The sequence below is a fragment of the Grampus griseus genome (assembly GCF_964374135.1).
Source record: "Grampus griseus genome assembly, chromosome: 7".
In the NCBI taxonomy this organism is placed as follows: Eukaryota; Metazoa; Chordata; class Mammalia; order Artiodactyla; family Delphinidae; genus Grampus; species Grampus griseus.
In genome coordinates this window covers 98,890,743-98,911,120 of record NC_139001.1, presented here as the reverse complement: position 1 = coordinate 98,911,120, position 20,378 = coordinate 98,890,743, and the positions used below count along the sequence as shown (strand labels likewise).

Sequence of the window (20,378 nt, the reverse complement as noted above, 5' to 3'; positions counted from 1 at the left end):
AAACAGTTTTATGACATAGGTCACTATTATTGTCCCATTTTGGAAAAAAAAGGGAAAAGAATATGTAGCACTAAGAAAGAAAAATACGCCAACTAAATTATAAAAAGCCATCAAAATGTTGGACACATCCTAATTTCCAAGATTTTAAAATATCCCCCAATGGCAATAAAATAAAATGTAGAATATCCATACAATGAAGTATTATTTGGCAATAATAAGAAATGAAGTACTATACATGCTACAACATGGATAAATCTTGAAACACTGGGCTATGTGAAAGAGGACAGTCACAAAAGAGTGACTCTAGGACTTCCCTGGTGGTGCAGTGGTTAGGAATCCACCTGCCAATGCAGGGGACATGGGTTTGAGCCCTGGTCTGGGAAGATCCCACATGCTGCGGAGCAACTAAGCCAGGGTGCCACAACTACTGAGCCTGCGCTCTAGAGCCCGTGAGCCACAACTACTGAAGCCCACGCACCTAGAGCCGGTGCTCCACAGCAAGAGAAGACACGTCAAGACACGTCAATGGGAAGCCCATGCACCGCAACAAAGAGTAGCCCCCGCTCGCCGCAACTAGAGAAAGCCCGAACACAGCAACGAGGACCCAACACAGACAAAAATAAAAACAAACAAACAAAAACAAAAACCTGGTGACAAATGTTTTAAAAAGAAGAAAAAAAGAGTGACTCCATTTATATAAAATATCCAGAACAGGCAAATCTACAGAGACAGAAAGTAGACTAGTGGTTGCCAGGGGCTAAAGTTACGGGGGGACAGTGAATGCTAAAAGATACAGGGTTTCTTTTTAGAGTGATAAAAATGTTTTAAAATTGACTCTGGTAATGGATGCACTTTATGAATATACAATGAAACACTGAATGGTACACTCTAAATGAGTGAATTGTATGGTGTGTGAATTATATCACAAGAAAGTTTTTATTTTTTTTAAGAAAGGCAATTATTACTATTATGACATCAGAAGAATAAATTTTGACATCTAATCCAAAAGTAGTCACTTGGAGGATGTAATCTTCAACAGAGGTTGCCTGATGCATTAAAAAGAGGAATAAGAATAATGAAAAAATAAAGTTCTAAATAATTTCATTCCTTACATGTTATTCAATATAACATAAAAATTACTTTAAAAGATAAACCTTTCTACATATATGCACCCAATAATAATCAGAATGAATTCAAGTAGTCATTTTGATCTATTAGACACAATAAAAAATCTAATTTGTCATTAAAAATTGGAAGCAGAAAGGCTTTGGCAGAAAAATGCTATCTCTCACAAATAATCCAATCTGATGCATTTTTCTTAACATGCTTGATTAAATCCAAACCATGAAGCACAATCACAACTTGAGCTTTTTAATTCAAAAACGTAATTCCCCAGAAGTCATTAATGGTCATGTACTTTCGACTAACTGCTATTTAGTAGATAACCTATGACCAGTACACAATCTGTTAATTAAGGATAAGAAAAACTATCAACTGGCTAACATACAAACAGACACATCCAAACTGGAAAACTGAGTTCCACATTTAAGACAAGAAGGGCCTATTTCCATTCCAGATACTCTAATTCATCATTTCCTAATTATGAATTAGAAACTATTTCTAATAATTTTCTAATTATTTTTAACAACCTAGAGCAAAAAAAAAATCTGGAATTTGTTTACAAAGTTCTAATAATAATTTGAGCAAAACACAGCTACAGCTGAACAATGGTCAATAAAGTTTTTAAAAGGTGGCAATAATTCATATAATTTAACTTTTCCAGGTGTTATCTGATATCCTGTTCAGTAATTTTAAACTATCCTTACCACAGGGATGACATGAGTGACACCATCTCCACTGTCTATTACCGTACCGGTCAACGTCCGTTCTCCTACTTGTCTGGAGGTCCACGACGCAGCTAAGGCAAGAACAGCCTTGAACAAGAAGAAATATGATAGGCAAAAAAATAAAAACAAAGAGTTATTAGAAAAAATTTTTTTACTGGAGTACTTTATGCAATTTTAAATGTAGTATCTTTGGAAAGAGAATACACAAAATTAATTTATATTATACAATAAAATTGTTCACAACCTACATATTATTAAGACAACTTACAGGCTTATAGTAGTCTTTAGGGGCATGGTTACAAATTTTCGATATTTTAGTGGGGGCCGTTTTCCTCTTATACCCCCCCAAAATGTGGAAGACTAACATGAGATAGTATGGTACTAACATATGGAAGACTAACATGAGATAATACAGTACAGGGCTTAAAACTATGTTTATATATATAGCCTAGCCTGTAACATACCACAAAGTAAGGTAGAGAAGCACGCAACTACCAATCATCAGTTATTCAGTACATAGATGGCTATACTAAGTATCACTCATAAGATTAGCTCTAAATTTTCTAAGTGCAACATGCATTTAGGAATATGTAACAAGCTATTTAACCAGAAAAGGCCACTACACACTTCCAAATACTATGATTTAATGAGGAAAGCAAAGTTGATGAAATAATGTATTTCTATAAAAAATCTTGGCATAGGCAATAAAGTATAATTTTTTCTATTAAAAGAGTTTGCAAATTAAGAAATTAATGAAGCTAGTTCATTTTTTTAAAAATTACCTAAATTTCATACAAATCCAAGCCTCGAACAAGATAAATAACTAATTAATTAAAATCAGAACTAAGCTGGCTTTATTTTACCTACTTGCAATATAATAGCTGAAAGGGACCTAGAAAGGTAACTAGGCCATCCTCCTATTTTAACACAGGATCACACCATAATAACTGTGGGCTAACAAAACTACACAGTAATTTATATACTTTTTAAGCATTTGTGATATGCCAGGTATCACATTTGCTATGTTAAAAAACAAGTAAGAAGTAAGCTCTGATCCTGAGGGATGGGAGAGAAGCTGTTCCATACAGATATATACACAAATTAAATGCAATAAAATACTATGGGGATTTGTGATACACAGAATACAGAGGGGCACAAAGGAGGCAGTGGTCAAATATATGTAATGGTAAGTCTTTCAAAACAGACTACAAAAAAAGGACAAAGTGAATGTTACAAGGGTAAATGTGTACAGAAAATTCTTGACAGAGTAAATTCTCAATAACTATCAGTTCCCTTATTTCTGTTCTATAAAAGGTCTTGATTTATCCAAAAACCATTAACTTACTTCCTTTAACATTTCCCTTTTACTAACTAAATAGCTCCATTCCTCTAATACAATTTCTAAATTATCAGTTCAGGAGAGAACTATGATACGCTTTGAGGTTAAGAAAAATATACATATATTTTAAGAGTGAATTAAACCAGATTAAAATTTAAAGAGTCAAGCTTATTTTGACTTATAAACTTGCTTACTTACCTGTACAGCAATGTACAAGCCTGGAACATTGAAGGACTCAAACATTATTTCAGCAGTATATTCCCTGTTTTCTGGAGTATTCAGTGGAGGTTCAGTCTATTAAATTGAATAAGATTTTAAGTATGCAAGATAAAATTATTTTGATAAATTCATAGATAATTTTTATGTGAGAAATAATGTATTTTAAACATTGTATTTAAAGGTCATTAAACTCAGAGGTACAAAAAAAGACACACAGACCAAAAAAAACCAGTAGAGAACTCAAGCAGATCTGTATGTTTATATAACTGCTAGAGTATAAAACGGAAATGTTTACACAGTTTAAGATGTTTCTTCAGTTTAAGTTATGTGACTGCATACATCATGTCACTTAGAAACCTGCGGGTTAAGTCTGGGCCAGAACACATCCCAATGAGGCAAGAAAGGACCTAAGGAACAGCCCTCAAAATCCTGGACTTCATGTTTCACTTATGCCTCAGGAATACCTAAATCATTTTATATTACCAAAGCCTGAAACTACATAAGACATCATTCTTATTAATCTGATTTGACTATCGAATCCTTTTTGTTATCTCAAATATTTTAACTTGAAGGGCAAAAGTTTAAACTTAAGAAATACAGAAGAATTATCTTTTTGACCTTGAGGTAAGGAATGATTTCTTAAATTTAATGAACATAAATTGCAAAAGGAAAGACAGATAAAACTTAAATTCATTACAAATAAAATCTTTTTTTTTAACTTTAAAAGACACTATAAAATTTTTTTTAGAAAATTAACGAGGATTAGACTTTTTCCATATGTAAAACCTTTAACTTCTAAACTACTTGATGTGTTTAAACTTACTTAGGAGGGTTTTGGACTATGTTCAATAGTTTGAAGATAATTCAGTAAGAGTTACATATAAAATTAAGCAAACTAAAAACCAAGGCAGTTAAATTATAAACTCCAAGAAAAGCAGAAATTCTATACAAAATGAAATAAAATATAATCAGAAGACCTCACAAGGAAAATATACAAATAGCTAATAAGCACATGAAAAAGTACTCAACAACATCAGTCATCAGAAAAATGCAAATTAAAACCAAAATGAGAAAGTTTACCCACCCAACCAGAATGGCTAAAATTAAGAAGACTGACACATCAAATGCTGGATCTGGATACGTAACCAGATCACTAACACATAGTTGGTGGGTGTGCAAAAAGCTACAATCCCTTGGAAAAAGTTCTGAAAGTTTCTTATAAAATCAATCATGCATCTATCCTGTGACACAGCAATTCCACATCTAGGTATTTACACAAGAAAAATAAAAACATGTCCACAAAAAGACTTGTTTAAGAATGTTCACAGTACCCCAAAAATATTCACAGTAGTCAAAAACTTGGAACAGCTCAGGTGATTATCAACAGGAAAATGGACACGGAGGCATACAATGGAATACAACCCAACAAAAAGCAACAAATTACTTGTATGTGCAACAACATGGATGAATCTTAAGATTATGATGAGTGAAGTCTTACCAAAGAGCACAACTTGTACAATTCCATCTACATGAAACTCAAATATAAGCAAAACATGTATGTACTGGAAAAAATCTGAATAAGGGTTGCCTCCAGGGCATGGGGGCAGGGATTAACTAGAAAAGGGCATGAGATAAGTTTCCAGGTTAACAGTAAAGCTCTGTTATCTTGATAAGGGTTTAGGTTACACAGATGTATAAATCTGTCAAACCCAGGGGATGAGCAAACTACATCATGCATCCTGAAGGCCAGATCTAGTCCACCACTTCTTTCTGTAAACAGAATTTTATTGGAACACAGCCATAGCCACTCATTTAAGTATTGCCTATGGCTGCTTCCTACGACAACAGCAGAGCTAATTAAGCAGCTGCAAAAGAGACCACATGGTCCACAAAGCCAAAAATATTTGCTAACTAGCTTTAAAGAAAGTCTGCCAATGCCCAGTCAAACCCATAAAATGGCAGGGTTAAGATATGTGATTTTACAGAATGTAAGTTTTATATAAAAGAAAAAATGTAAACAATAATAAACTCCAGTTGATGATAATGTATGCTAAAGTACTTAGGGGTGAAATGACTCCATCTGCAACTCATTTTGAAGTGATTAAAAAAATAAGATGGGGGCTTCCCTGGTGGCGCAGTGGTTGAGAGTCCGCCTGCCGATGCAGGGGACACGGGTTCGTGCCCCAGTCTGGGAAGATCCCACATGCTGCGGAGCGGCTCGGCCCGTGAGCCATGGCCGCTGAGCCTGCGCGTCCGGAGCCTGTGCTCCGCAACGGGAGAGGCCACAACAGTGAGAGGCCCCCGTACCGTTAAAAAAAAAAAAAAAAAAAAAGATGGAGTGATAGAAGGATAACCCAATAGACAGATGTCCTAAAACAATTATAATAAAATTAATAGCTGACTCTAGGTTGTGGGTATATTGGGCATTCACTGCAAGGTTCTTTTCAATTTTATGTTCATGGTCCAACCATAAACAATATTCACAATCACAATAAAATATAAAATATTAAAAATATTAAAATATTAATTTAACCCAAAATTAAACTATGTCACAGAAAGAGGGAGAAGGTAAGGATTTTGTGTTAAGGAGAGGATCAAAGGAAAAGAACGAAATACTCATCTTACCTAGCAGGAAGTTAACAGACTGTCTAATATTTTAAAAAAACAAAAATACGGGCTTCCCTGCTGGCACAGTGGTTAAGAATCCACCTGCCAATGCAGGGGACATGGCTTCGAACCCTGGTCTGGGATGATCCCCCATGCCGCGGAGCAACTAAGCCCATGCGCCACAACTACTGACCCTGAGCTCTAGAGACCGCAAGCCACAACTACTGAGCCCACGTACCACAACTACTGAAGCCCGCGCACCTAGAGCCCATGCTCCGCAACAAGAGACGCCACGACAATGAGAAGCCCATGCACCGCAACGAAGACCCAACTCAGCAAAACAAATTAACATCAATAAATAAACAAACAAAAATACAAGAAATACATGATATAACTATCAAGAAAAACTCTTTAAAAATTTAAAGTGTTTGCCCGGGGCGAATCAAGGGTTCAAGGCTAGGGAGAGGTGAGGAAGGAAAATTTTAATTTAAATCTGATATTATAGCACTTGATTTTTTAACATTATGAACATGCATTGCTTTGGTTAAAAAAAAAAAGAAAGAAAGAAAAACGTTTAAAAATTAAATTATATTGTAGTTCGTTACAAAGAATTACAAATGAAATAATAATCAGACCAGTTATTTTTTTAAAAAAGAAAGTGCCATGTTTCCAACTTTTTCCCCTGAAACTTACTGTTAAAGAAACTAAAGATGATACAGCTTTATAACAAAGTTTTTAGATACATGACAATTTAATAAACAAGAACGTATGTCCTATGAGTACAGATGCGATGAAAACATTCTCATTAAATTTCTTCAAAAATTTCCTCACAGGGCTTCCCTGGTGGCGCAGTGGTTGAGAGTCCGCCTGCCGATGCAGGGGACATGGGTTCGTGCCCTGGTCTGGGAGGATCCCACGTGCTGCGAAGCAGCTGGGCCCGTGAGCCATGGCCGTTGAGCCTGCGCGTCCAGAGCCTGTGCTCCGCAACGGGAGAGGCCACAGCAGTGAGAGGCCCACGTACCACACACACACAAAAAAAATTTCCTCACAGAATTTAAAATTTGTACTTACCAAAAGAAAATAATGGTCTTCAGGTTCCGCCCTTAAATATTTAAAGATCACTTGCTCCATAAACCTTTCCATCAAGTCCCAATCTTCAACTATACCATGGCGGATTGGCCACTATTAAAACAAAAAATAAAACAGGAATTAAATCTTTACTAATATCAGAAAAAATCAAAAATAAAACAGATCATTAGTGAGTATTAGATGAGGATAGCATTTCTTAGGTGTGCTAATGACACGCAGATCATTAGAAGATGCATATTTAACTATTTAGAGATAAAAGAAATTATTTCTACAACATATTTTCAGATGTTTCAATTAAAAAACACAATGCAAATATATTAAAATGTTAAAAACTGTTCAACCTAGATGGAAGGTCATTGTACCGGTCTTTCCAGATTGCTAAAAGTTTTGTAATAATGGAAACGTAACCTATTAAAATTTAGCCTGTGAAAATTACAGGTTATGACAATTTGCTTAATCTTTATTAGCTCTTTCACAAGTATTTGTTGTGCGCCTAATATATAAAACACAGTTGGTAAGTATAGAGCAAGAATAACCATAAATCAAGCAAGCAAAATTTTATAAGACAAGTCATATGTATTTGTTACGGAACCATGATTCCAAAACTGAGCCCCAGGGTACTACAGCAAATTCTCAAAGACACTGCAAATATTTTACATTTTCCAGGGAAATCTGGTGATACTCAGAATCAGTTTGGCACTGCATACCTACTATTTTAAAGTAGTTCAGTTTCAACATCAGATCATACTAGATTCCCTTCAAGTAATATCACTTCTTTGAAAAGCTGGGTTGCCAGCAGTTGCTATGATGAAAACTAAATACCTCCCCAAAAAACCCATGTACAATAAGAAATGAGGATGGTGATGTGCAATCTGATTCCAGGTGTCAGAAACTGTGAAGTGCCCGACAGGCACATGCATCCTACTGGTAATTGTGATTATTTAACAATTAAAAATATGTTTTATTTTTTTCAAGTGGCTACTAAGTTGCTACTTAACAAACAGAACTGTTAGTAATTTCTTTCTAAGTGATGCTGTAAAAAATTTTACTGAGACACTAAGGGCACTGAGAAAGTTTGTGAATCTCTGCAATAAAATAGTTTCACAGCACATGTAACTGAAGATTAGTATTCTGAATATATGAAGACTTACTTAAGCAAAGTAAAAACGTAGGCATAAAACTTAAAAAAATATACAAAAGAAAAATAAACAAAAAAATACAGTTCCATGCACATAGTACAAATACACACCCAGTACTTAAGGCTGAATGCATTAGTGAAATAAATATCCTACAGTCCTCTCTACTCAATCATTAAACCTTTAATCTATTAATTCCTAATATCCACATTTCACCATAGCCTTCTAGATACTTTCTAAGTCATTATACTTAAAAAATAACTTTTAGTCCCCACTTTGCTTTAGGGAAGGAAAAAATGTACTACATCATTCATTTTATAACATTACTGGAACTGACATATTTTAATGTTCTAAGTGTTATTTATTCATTTATTCCTCATTTATTATTGTGCACCTACTATAACCATTGGCACAAATGCTAAGGACATGAACATCCTGCCATAAGGAGCTGTCCAGTGAAAGAAATAGATATAAACATAACCTTGTAAGTTTTTAAGGAAATAAAGTACCTAGGACAAGATGATCAACTTGGCTTCAGAGGGAAAATGGGAAGGCTCCTATTCCTCTATGACTGAGGAGGTCGTATCTAAGCTGGGTCTTAAAGGAGCAACCTTGTTAATTTTGTTTTCAGGGGGTGGGGTAAATAGAGAATAGAAACAAATATATACAAACACCGCAATAATATACAAACACAACAGTTATCGATGAAAAACACGTGTGCCTTTAGGGAAAGGGGTGTAGACAGATCAGTTCTACATGAAGGGCACCAGGTTCTCAAAAACTATTACTTGCCTTGTATTTGGGTTTTATTCTATAAGAAACAGATCATCAGTAGAAATTTTCAAGCAAGGTATAAACAAGAATAGCTTTGATTTTTAATAAGATTATTATAGCAGCATTGGGAAAGCTGAAATGAATCTTAAAAGAACCAAGGAAGAAAGACAAAGAGCCCCAGTTGTGGTGTAAATAACGCTAGGCCAGATTCAAGATTTCTGTCACTACAAGGGAAAACTCAAAGATATAATCACTAGGTTTCTAGCTCTAGAGTCAGGATGGCAAGGATCTATTAATTAAGACACAAAAGTTGTGTTTTGTCTTATCTTGGAATAAGCAAGGGTAGAGTATATGTAATAAATTTTGTTTTGTGTATATTAAACTCAAGAGCCAGGTAGTAGGTAGGTGACAGTAGGTACTTGGAAATGGGGTCAAGGAATTGGAAGTAGAGATGTAGGCTGTGGTTGTTGATGAAGGTGTGGATGAGACCACCTAGAGAAAGTCTCTAATAAAGAAATAAAAGAGAATCAAGGACAGTACCTGGGAAATACTGACATTTGAGTAGTAGGCAAAGGATAAAGAACCAGTGACAGCAGGGGAAAAAAATAAACAAGTAATAAATAAAAAGAATAGTCCAGGGATTCCCTGGTGGCGCAATGGTTGAGAGTCCGCCTGCCGATGCAGGGGACACGGGTTCGTGCCCCAGTCCGGGAAGATCCCACATGCCGCGGAGCGGCTGGGCCCGTGAGCCATGGCCGCTGAGCCTGCGCGTCCGGAGCCTGTGCTCCGCAATGGGAGAGGCCACAGCAGTGAGAGGCCCACGTAGCGTAAAAAAAAAAAAAGAGATCCAGCAGAGTAATCTTGTGAAAGAAAGACAAATCAAGAAGGATGAAAATTATTACAGATAATTGGATTTAACGAAGAGCTTATCAAATAATGAGACCAAATAAGAAGTTCGGTTTTAAAAGAGGAAAATAAAACAATAGCTAAAATGCTGAGGAAAGAAGGTAGGATTGAAAGAATTTTTGTCGTTTGGGTGTGTTTGTTGCATTTGGAAGACATGAAAATGTTTAAAAGAACAGAATCGATGCAGAGGAACTCTGGCCTCTCAGCTCACCGACTTCATCACATTCAAAGGTGTCTTTTCCATTTTGGCCACAGTTTAGATCATCACTATCATCTCTAAATCCCTGAAATGCAAGTACACCCCTCTCTGATCACAATTTCTTATCCTTCTAGCATACTCCAGCACCTCACTATATCTCTCGCGATCACAATTAGACTTGCAGTCCACTGGTTGTTGTAATTCTTCCCTCGCCAAAAACCATCCCCCTCACAACACACACACACACACAGTTTAGATTTTAGGCCCCATCACTTTGACTATTCATACTTCCTCTTGTCATTCCATCTACCAAAACCCAACTCAGCACAGTCCTACCCTAAACTTGCCTATACCCAGAATGCTGATCACACAAATCACACAGAACTGGTTGATAAAACTAAGAATTCGTAACTGCTATTCCCAAATGGACCTAAATTTACCTGGCAAGCCTTTGTTTCCCTACTCTGTTATCCACAGTGATGATTTTAAATATTCTCCCTATCACTCAGATTTCACTTTCTCCCCGCTATTTCCTGGGCAGCAGAGATAACATCACCATGTATTTCACAAAGAAAGCAGAAGCCAACAGTCAGGAATCCAACTTTTCTTCACCAAATCTATAAAACTGATTCTATACTTACCTCTTTTTTCTTTTTCATTTTTTATAATGTAAGAGATCCTCCATATATCAATTAGATCATCTGGATTCCATCCCTTTAAACTTTGTCAAGAGCCCTGTATTATACTCCACTTTCCTGTCACTTTAATCTCTTTTTCTAATGACTCTTTCACACTAGCATTTAAGCATCTCTTCCACCTCACTGAATATTACTGTCATTTCTTCCTTGTCATTCATAATCCAATCTACTTTAATCCAGCCTCACTGCTCTTCTAAAACTATTCTTATTAAGGTTATAAATGACATCCTTGTAGCTAAAGACAGCAAATAACCTATGGGCTCTAGCTTACTTGGTCGCAGCATCCCACACTCTTATTTCTCCTTCCTGTTTACCCAGTCTCTCTAACTACGCCTTCTCAGTCTCCTTTGTAGGCTTTCCTCCTCCATCCAAACCTAAATGATGCGTTGATCAGGCTCTGTCCTAGGCCTATCCCTATGGAATCTTACCCCTTCCAAAGGTAACTAATACCTTCTAAATGTTTATCCCCAGTTCTGTCTTGTTTCTAAGCTCCAAGAGCCAAATATTTGTATAACTACAAGCCACTTATAATTATTTCTTCAATGGCTTCCTTTCCACCAATTATAATAGACTTGAAGTCAGGAAAGCCATTTTTCTTATCTAATCTCAGCACTTTGTAAAGTTGTTTACACATGGTAGCTGTTTATTAATGAAATTACTAAAACGGAAGAAAAGAGGGACCAAGGAAGAAATGTGCAAATTAGGTAAAGTCAATTTGAATAGTGTTTCCCTTTTGGTGCAGGTTGGGTAGTGACTATGGGAGCAGACACAAGGAAAGCATCTGGGTTACTAGACTTGTTCTATGTCCTGAACTTTTATGATTACAGTCACAAAAAATTTTCAACTGTGTAACTAAGCCTTACCTATTTTACTGTATATAAATTATACCTCAATAATAAGGGAAAAGGAGGAAGAATGGTATGGAACAAACAAGAAAGGGAAAAAGATAAAAAGGAGGAAAGAGAGTGACACTTCCAGATGACATAGGCTTCAAAAGGGCAGAAAGTGTGGGTCTGAATAAAGACGGGAGGGAAATATCTCGAGGTGTGGCGATGTGGAGGCAAGAGAAAGCCAATCACATTGATGATTCTGAGATGGAAAAAGTAAATACTGCTCACCTGAAGGGGCTAAAATCTTCCTCTTGTGGAAAAAAAACCAGTACAGTCAAAGCAAGGCTGGGAGGAGCCACAGAGAAGAAGAAATTTCTATTGTGAAGAGGTTGAGGGTATTAGGCTTGTAATTGACTGAAATTCCAAGTGGCACAATTATAGAACAAACTAATTTTTTGAAAGAGAATGTTATTTATATTTATACAAATCATAAAAATATACCTTTGTTGCATATGTAGGTTTTTCTATTGCTTCATCACCAATGAAGAAGTCTAGGTCATCAACACCTTTCATCACCCTCCTTTGAGCTTGATCACCCACTTTTGCTGACTCCTTAATAGCAATACCTTTAAAATAGAAGTTATTTATACATGTCAAAAATTGTATTTTTTTCAAGTGAGACAAATTTTTCACTTGTATTTCTTCCGTAATAAAGTGTTACTAAATAGAACATGATCTAGTATATTTAAAGTGTCAAATTAAAGCAAAAAGGTCATTAAAAACAAAAAAGACAAAATTCATCTAACACAATAAAAACTCAACTTCCACCCAGAGACAAGGCCTCAAGTGTAAAAAGCACCCCCCCCCCAAAGAAGTACTGCTGTGGGAATGTTTCAGTTATGTGTTTAAAAACTATGTGAGATCTATTTTGATTTGAGTAAAATTATAATTTCACCAAGTCAACCTATGCTTGATGGACAATCAAAAAGAAAAAACTGAAAAACAGTTATAAAGGTAGGAAAATTGCACGGGGAATTTATTTTTAAAGCTTTCTTCATATTTCTATCCTATTTGCATTATTATGAGCTAGTAATTTAGGTATAACGCTGGCATAAAGACCTGATAAACTTAAATCACATATACAAAAGGAAATTTCAAATCATTTAGGTAAAACCCACAACAATCTCCTTATATACTTTCAGAAATCCAGCATACAGTTCTAGACCTAAAACTTGTATATTTCTTAATTAAGTTATAAATTTCTGAATCCTTCAAGTTAAACAGTTCTTCATTAAAAATATCTGCCTGGGGACTTCACTGGCAGTCCAGTGGTTAAGAGTCTGTGCTTCCACTTAAGGGGATCTGGGTTCCATCCCTGATCAGGGAACTAAGATCCTGCATGATGCACGGTACGGCCAAAAATTAAAAACAAAGAAAAAATCTGCATGCACATAAGCTGATGTGGCACCCAACTGTTACACTTTCATTTAATAACAATTTATATCCTTAACAAGGATATAAATTTCTACCTAGAAAATACTGAAGGAAATTCTAAATCCAATCTACTTCTAAATGTTAGAAAGCTTCTCTAGCAATTTATTTACAATGTACACAGACATCAGATGGCTCACTATAAACTTCCTAAAAAACAAAGATTATGAAAATAACTTTGAACCATATCCACAGGTTTTCCAGATCAAATATCCGTGCTCATCAGTGGCAGTGATTATATTGGCTCATTATAAAACTACACCTGCAGCATTAAGACTGGCTGCGTGAAAAAAAAACCCAAAATCAAAAACCTTCTTTCATACACAAATGGATTTTTAACATGCCACAGCTTCTCATAAGACAATGAAAACTAAAACTGCAAATTTTGGCAGAAAGGTGAAATAGAGAAAGGATACAATGGTGATGAGAACCCAAGGTTCAAAAGTTCAAAATTATATGGGCTTCCAACAAAGACTGAACACAGCCACTTAAGAGCATAAGCAAAACCAAACTTTACAAGGATGAGAGTTAACATATCAGTAATCTCCTGAAATAAACGTTTAATCACATCATAATGTTTTATAAAAGATTATAAATTAAGAGATTACAAAATCAGCATTTTATGGGTTGAACTGTGTACCGCCAGAAAGATATGTTTAGGTCCTAACTTCTAGCACCTCAGAATGTGACCTTATTTGGAAATAGGGTCTTTCAAGTTAAAGTGAGGTTAGCAGGATGGGCTATAATGCAATGACTGGTGTTTTTATAAAAATAGGAAATTTGGACATATCCACACACAGAAGAAAAACAATATGAAGACACACAGGGCAGCCATGGGACTGGAGTGATGCATATACAAGCCAAGGAACATCAAGGACCGTCAGCAAACACCAGAAGCTTTAAGAGGCAAGGAAGATTTCTCCCCTAAAGCTGTCAGCAAGATCTTGGTCCTGCTGACACCTTGATTTCAGACTTCTCCAGGACTGTAAGTTTCTGTTGTTTCAAGTCACATGGTTTTTGGTACTTTGTCTCGGCAGCCTTGGGAAACTAATACAACCAATACACAATGGTATAATGCTAAACTCAAATATAACTAATGTCAAGTACTAGTCCACAAAAGTACTTCTATTTTAGTCAGCAATAGAGGCAATATTTGTTGTCAAAGTCTTAAACAACAAACTATCAATATGTTTATATATAAATGTGGGACAAAAGTAAAAAAACAAAACAAAACAAAAAAGCAAATCTGTCCCTCAGTGTAGATAACAAATATGCATGAATAAAACATAAAGACAACAGTACTACAAATTAAGACCACTGTATTCCTATGAATGAGCAACACTGTCCCCTAAAATCTATTCCAGGCATTAAAGAATTAGACTTAGGTTAACAGCCTAAATTCTCAGATGGTAAGAATTAGATTATTAGATAATAATCCCTAAAGTAGTACACCAAAAGTATATCAGAAGTGCAAAAGTCAAATAGGTTTGTTTCTAGAGAGTGAAAATATGTACTAGCTCCCCCTTTAAAGACAATTTTGACACACACTTCACACATTTTAAATTTTGTTCTTACTATACATAAACAACAAAACAATCAACCTGTTCAAGTCTGATGAGTACCCAATTGAGACTAAAGATCTGCAGCTTTGGGCAAGCCCAGTAATTTCTACCTCATTCTCAACTTCACAGATTTTGAATCCTAAGCTGCTTTCACTATTCTCTGCATGTTTATTTTTCCATTTCCTTCTTATTTGCATAAGTTAATAAGAATACACAAAAATATTCAAACCGTCTAATACTAGTGATACTAGAACTGTCTAGGAGTTAGCATCACCAAGGAATGGCTCAAAAGGTTTATCATCTGATATGCTAAAGTCTTAACTTGGCATAGGTCAGGTGGTTCAGAAATGTTACTACATTATGTACAAAAGGTGAATTGTCTAAAAGTCAGAAGCCCAAAACAGGTTCATCTAGGAACACATACATAGCCCAGGCTAACAAATATGAGTGCTAAGAAACCAAGTGTGAGAGTATTTTTTAAAAACTTCTGAAAGACAAACTATTGAAAGTGGACAGTCAGCTAAAGTGAAGTTAACAGAAATAAGATAAAACAAAAACAATGTAAGTATGGTTATAAGATGTCAGAAAACAGCTGAAGTCCACATCTCTAAAGATGAGATGCCATCCTTATTTTGAAACATGAGCTCTTGTCAGGGATGTCAACAAGCACGAGTCCTGCAAACAATCACATCCACAAACCAAAGGATAGCCTTTGTAGGCGTGTGATGGGGAATGCATTACTTAATAGTAACACACACACATTATTAACAGCAATACCCTCAAAGCAGAAAACTGTTTAATTATCAGCTCATTCATTTTTGTCTTTAAAAAGGTATTTGGCAGATCTGGTAAATGAAGAGCTAAACAGAGATCTGAAATGAATGGTCAGAGGTACAGAAATGAGGCCATGCTTACAACTTGGCAAACCATGTTTTTAAAGGACTAAATCTTACAGAGTGTCAAAAATGATTATTTATTTTACTTTATTAAAAGATATTAAATCAGCTTATTTGTGACTTAAAAGAAATACTTACAGGAAGGGATGATAAACTGTGGTTCCGTATTTCCAGCATATCCTAGTTTTGTATACCTGAAAAACAAAGAATTTCATAAGGATTTCACAAATATCTCAGCAATTATGAATTTAATTCTTAGATTTCCATTTGTTATAAAGTGAGATTCCACTCTGGGTAAATACTATACAAAATTCCATCGTTTCAGTTCATTTAAACATCTCTGCTTTCAAAATTATATCAAAATTATAAATACCCATAGCTTTTAACCAGGAACTGCACTTCTAGAAATTGATCCTACAGGGATATTCATACATGTACAAAATAACATATAACAGGGACTTTTGCGACAATCTTGCTTATAATAGCAAAAGACTGGAAATAAACAGCCATCAAACTAGTTAAGTATGCTTCGTTTATACTATAGAATATTAGGCAGTTATTAAAAAAGAGATTGAAGAAGCTCCTTATGTACAGATATGGAACAATCTCCAAAACGTATTGTTCACTGAACAAAAGCAAGGTACAGAACAATGGTTCAACTATGTGATATTTGTATAAAAGTAAAGGGTAGGGGTAAAACATGTAAAACACAAGCTGCTCATCTCCTTACACGGCCCTGCAATAAACCTTTCTCTGCTCCAAACTCCGATGTTTCGGTTTGGCCTCATTGTTCAGTAGCACCTTCAGAAAAACTCTTCCTTCTACAGCTAGTAGACACTTTGATAACTTTTCCTTCCCTTAAGCTTTAAACATGGGATTAAACAGCTTGGATTTTTCTTAAATCTGCCATTTGGATAATTGGATTATTTAGTACAGGAGTCAGACATGGGACAAACGTTCACATTTGGAAGTTACTTACTCAAATTGACTACAGATCCATGCAATTGCTATCAAAGTCCCAACAATGTTTTTTTGGGAGAAAGAGAAAATCCATCCTAAAATTCATATGGAATCTCAAGGGACTATGAATAGCCAAAACAATCTCAAACAAAGTTGGAGGTCTCACACTTCCTGATTTTAAAACTTAGTACAAAGTTACAGTAACAAAAGCTGTATGGCACTGACATAGAGACACACAGACTAATGGAACAGAACAAAGCCCAGAAATAAATCCTCTCATATATGGTCAAATAATTTTTGACAAGGGTGCCATAACCATTCAAACAGGGAAAGGATAGTCTTTTCGAGAAAGGGTGCTGGGAAAACTGGATATCCATTATTTAATGAACATGGACTTTTATCTTATACCACATACAAAATTTAACTCAAAATGGATCAAGACCTACATATAAGATCTAAAACTATAAAACTCTTTGAGGAAAATATAGGGGACAAAGCTTTATGACATTAAATTTGGCAAGGATTTCTTGGACATGACACAAGGAGGCAACAACAACCATAAACAATAAATTGAACATCATCAAAATTAATAACTTTTGGGTACCAAAGGACACTATCAATAGTGTGCAAAGGCAACCCACAAAATGGAAGAAAACAGTTACAAATCATATATCTGATAAGGAGTTAATATCCAGAATATATAAAGAACTCCTACAACTCAACAAAATAAACAGCCCAGTTTTTAAAACAGGCAAAGGACTTGAATAGACATCTCTCCAAAGGAGATATACAAAAGGCCAACAAGCACATGAAAAGATGCTCAACATTATTAATAATTAAGAAAATTCAAATCAAAACCAAAATGAGATACCACTTCACATCCATTAGGATGGCTATTACCAAAACATCAAAAACAAACAAAAATATCAGTGAGGATACGGAGAAACTCTTGCACACTGCTGATAGGAATGTAAAATGGTGCAGCTGCTACAAAAAACAATATGGCAATTCCTCAAAAAATTAATCACAGAATTACCACAAAATCCAGCAATGCCATTTCTGGGTATATACCAAAAAAAAAAAAAAAAGAAAGCAGGGGCTTCAACAGATTTTTGTACACCAATGTTCACAGCAACATTATGCATAATAGACAAAAAGGTGGAAGCAATGCAAAGGTCCACTGACAAATGAATGGATAAACAAATGTGGTATATACATACAATGGAATATTAGTTAGCCTTCAAAAGGAAGGAAATTCTGACACATGCTACTACATACAATATGAATGAACCTTGAGGACATCATCCTAAGTGAAATAAGCCAATCACAAAAGGTCAAATACTATATGATTCCACTTAAATGAGGTACCCAAAATAGTCAAATTCACAGAGACAGAAGCTGGATGGTGGCTGCCAGGGATGGAGGTGGGGTATGGTTGTTACTGTTCTATGGGTACAGAGTTTCAGTTTGGGAAAATGAAAAAGTTCTGAAGAAGAATGGTGGTTATAGTTGTGAATGTACTTAATGCCACTAAACTGTACACTTAAAAATGGTTAAAACTGTCAATTTTATGTTGCGTATATTTTACAACAATTTTCTTAAACAGCTATGTAAACTTGACAGCTACTGGGGAAAATAATTAAATTCTGTACATATCGTACATGTTAAAACAAAATAAATCTAAATGGATGAAATATTAAAACAGGGTAGGGAAATAAACCAAAAACTTTAAAAGGTAATGCAGGATAACTTCTTTATAACCCTGGAACAGGGGAGTCTTAGTAACTATAATTCAAAATCCAGACATTAAAAAAAGACTGATACTCCAATTACGTGAAAATTTAAAAGTTCTTCACAAAAACATACCAAAAGTAGCCAAAAGAAAAATGACCAAAAGAGAAAAATTAGCTGCACTCAGAGACAGAGTTAATCACCTTAATATATAAAGGATATCTAGGAGGTGATGTCAACAAGGGAGGGAAATAAGGAGAGAAGTAAGTGAAAGGTAAAAGACAATAACCATTCAAAGAAAAAGAAATATAAATGGCTATAAATGAAAAGATGCTCAACTCTGTGGGGTAAAAAAAGAAAAACATAGCAAATTAAAAGTACACTGAGGAGGGCTTCCCTGGTGGCGCAGTGGTTGAGAGTCCGCCTGCCAATGCAGGGGACACGGGTGTGTGCCCCGGTCTGGGAAGATCCTACATGCCGCGGAGCAGCTAGGCCCGTGAGCCATGGCTGCTGAGCCTGCGTGTCCGGAGCCTGTGCTCCGCAACGGGAGAGGCCACAACAGTGAGAGGCCCGCATACCACCAAAAAAAAAAAAAAAGTACACTGCGGTAAATTTCATACATTCCTAGTTGGAATGATAGAAAATAATCAAAATCACTTGTAAATTAAACAGCCACTTTGGAAAACACTTAAACATTCACTTACCATATGACCCAGCAATTCTAATTCTAGGTATATACCAAAGAAAATATGTCCCCACAAAGAAGTGTAAACATTTGTTCACAAGAGCATTATTCATAATGGCCGAAAACTGGAAGCACAGTGTATATTCATCAAGAAAACAGATAAGCAAGGCTTGACATATTCATACAAACCAAAATTATTCCATCTATGAAGAATCATGAAAACGTAACCCATTCTCTAAGGAAAAGATACTCAACAGAAGACGAAATGACACAGTGTTGGAATTATCAGATAAAGACTTGAAAGCAGCTGTGACTATCACAATGAAATAGTAATGACTAATAGTAAATATCATAGAAACTCTAAAACTATTAAAAAGAACAAATGAAAATTACAGAACTGAAAAATGCAATGTCAGGTATAAAAAATTCTCTGGATGAGCTAAACAGCAGAACAGAGGAAATAATCAGTGAACTTGAAGGCAGATCAGTAAAACTCATTCAGTCTGAGAAGAGGGGGGAAAAAATTAAAAAGAGAGACACAAAGTGAAAAGAATAGACCCTCAGAGACTTGGGGAACAATATCTGAAAGGTGACATAGGTTCCAGAAGGAAGGGAGAGAGAGAGATGCAGAATAAATCCAAAGAAAACTATACCTAGGCACATCATAATCAAACTACTGAAAATCAAAGATAAAGAAAAATCTTGAAAGCAGCCGGAGAAAAATGGCTCATTAACAGGAAACAAAAATTCAAATTACTAGCACCTTCTTATGAGAAACTATGGAGGCCAAAAGACAGTGGAATAACATTTTTTAAGTCTGAAGGAGGTGCAAATATAGTCAGCCCAGAAATCTTTTAAAAGCAAAAATATCCTTCAAAAATGAAAGTGCAATAAAGACATTTTTCAAATAAAAGAAAACTCATTCTCCAGGATAGATCACATCTTGGGTCACAAATCAAGCCTTGGAAAATTTAAGAAAACTGAAATCCTATCAAGCATCTTTTCTGGCCACAATGCTATGAGACTGGAAATCAATTACAGGAAAAAAACTGTAAAAAACACAAATACATGGAGGCTAAACAGTGCACTACTAAATAACCAAGAGATCACTGAAAAAATCAAAGAAGAAATAAAAAACTACATAGAAACAAATAACAATGAAAACACGATGACCCAAAACCTATGGGACGCAGCAAAAGCAGTTCTAAGACGGAAGTTTATAGAAATTCAATCTCACCTCAAGAAACAAGAAAAATCTCAAATAAACAATCTAACCATACACTTAAAACAACTAGAGAAAGAAGAACAAAGAAAACCCAAAGTCAGTAGAAGAAAAGAAATCATAAAGGTCAGAGCAGAAATAAATGAAATAGAAATGAAGAAAGCAAAGATCAATAAAACTAAAAGCT

The 20,378-nt window shown here is 35.3% G+C and overlaps 1 protein-coding gene across 1 annotated transcript in view; it reads right to left on the bottom strand.

Annotated features, from left to right (window-relative positions):
- Window positions 1-20,378, bottom strand: part of ACTR3 (actin related protein 3) — a 57,802-nt gene that overhangs the window by 20,561 nt on the left and 16,863 nt on the right. The window contains exons 2-6 of the mRNA XM_082659059.1: window positions 15,732-15,787; window positions 12,146-12,270; window positions 7,084-7,194; window positions 3,385-3,480; window positions 1,827-1,934 (exon numbers count right to left, since the gene is read on the bottom strand). Coding sequence (XP_082515185.1) covers window positions 1,827-1,934; window positions 3,385-3,480; window positions 7,084-7,194; window positions 12,146-12,270; window positions 15,732-15,787 — 496 coding nt within the window. The remainder of the gene's footprint in view (window positions 1-1,826; window positions 1,935-3,384; window positions 3,481-7,083; window positions 7,195-12,145; window positions 12,271-15,731; window positions 15,788-20,378) is intronic.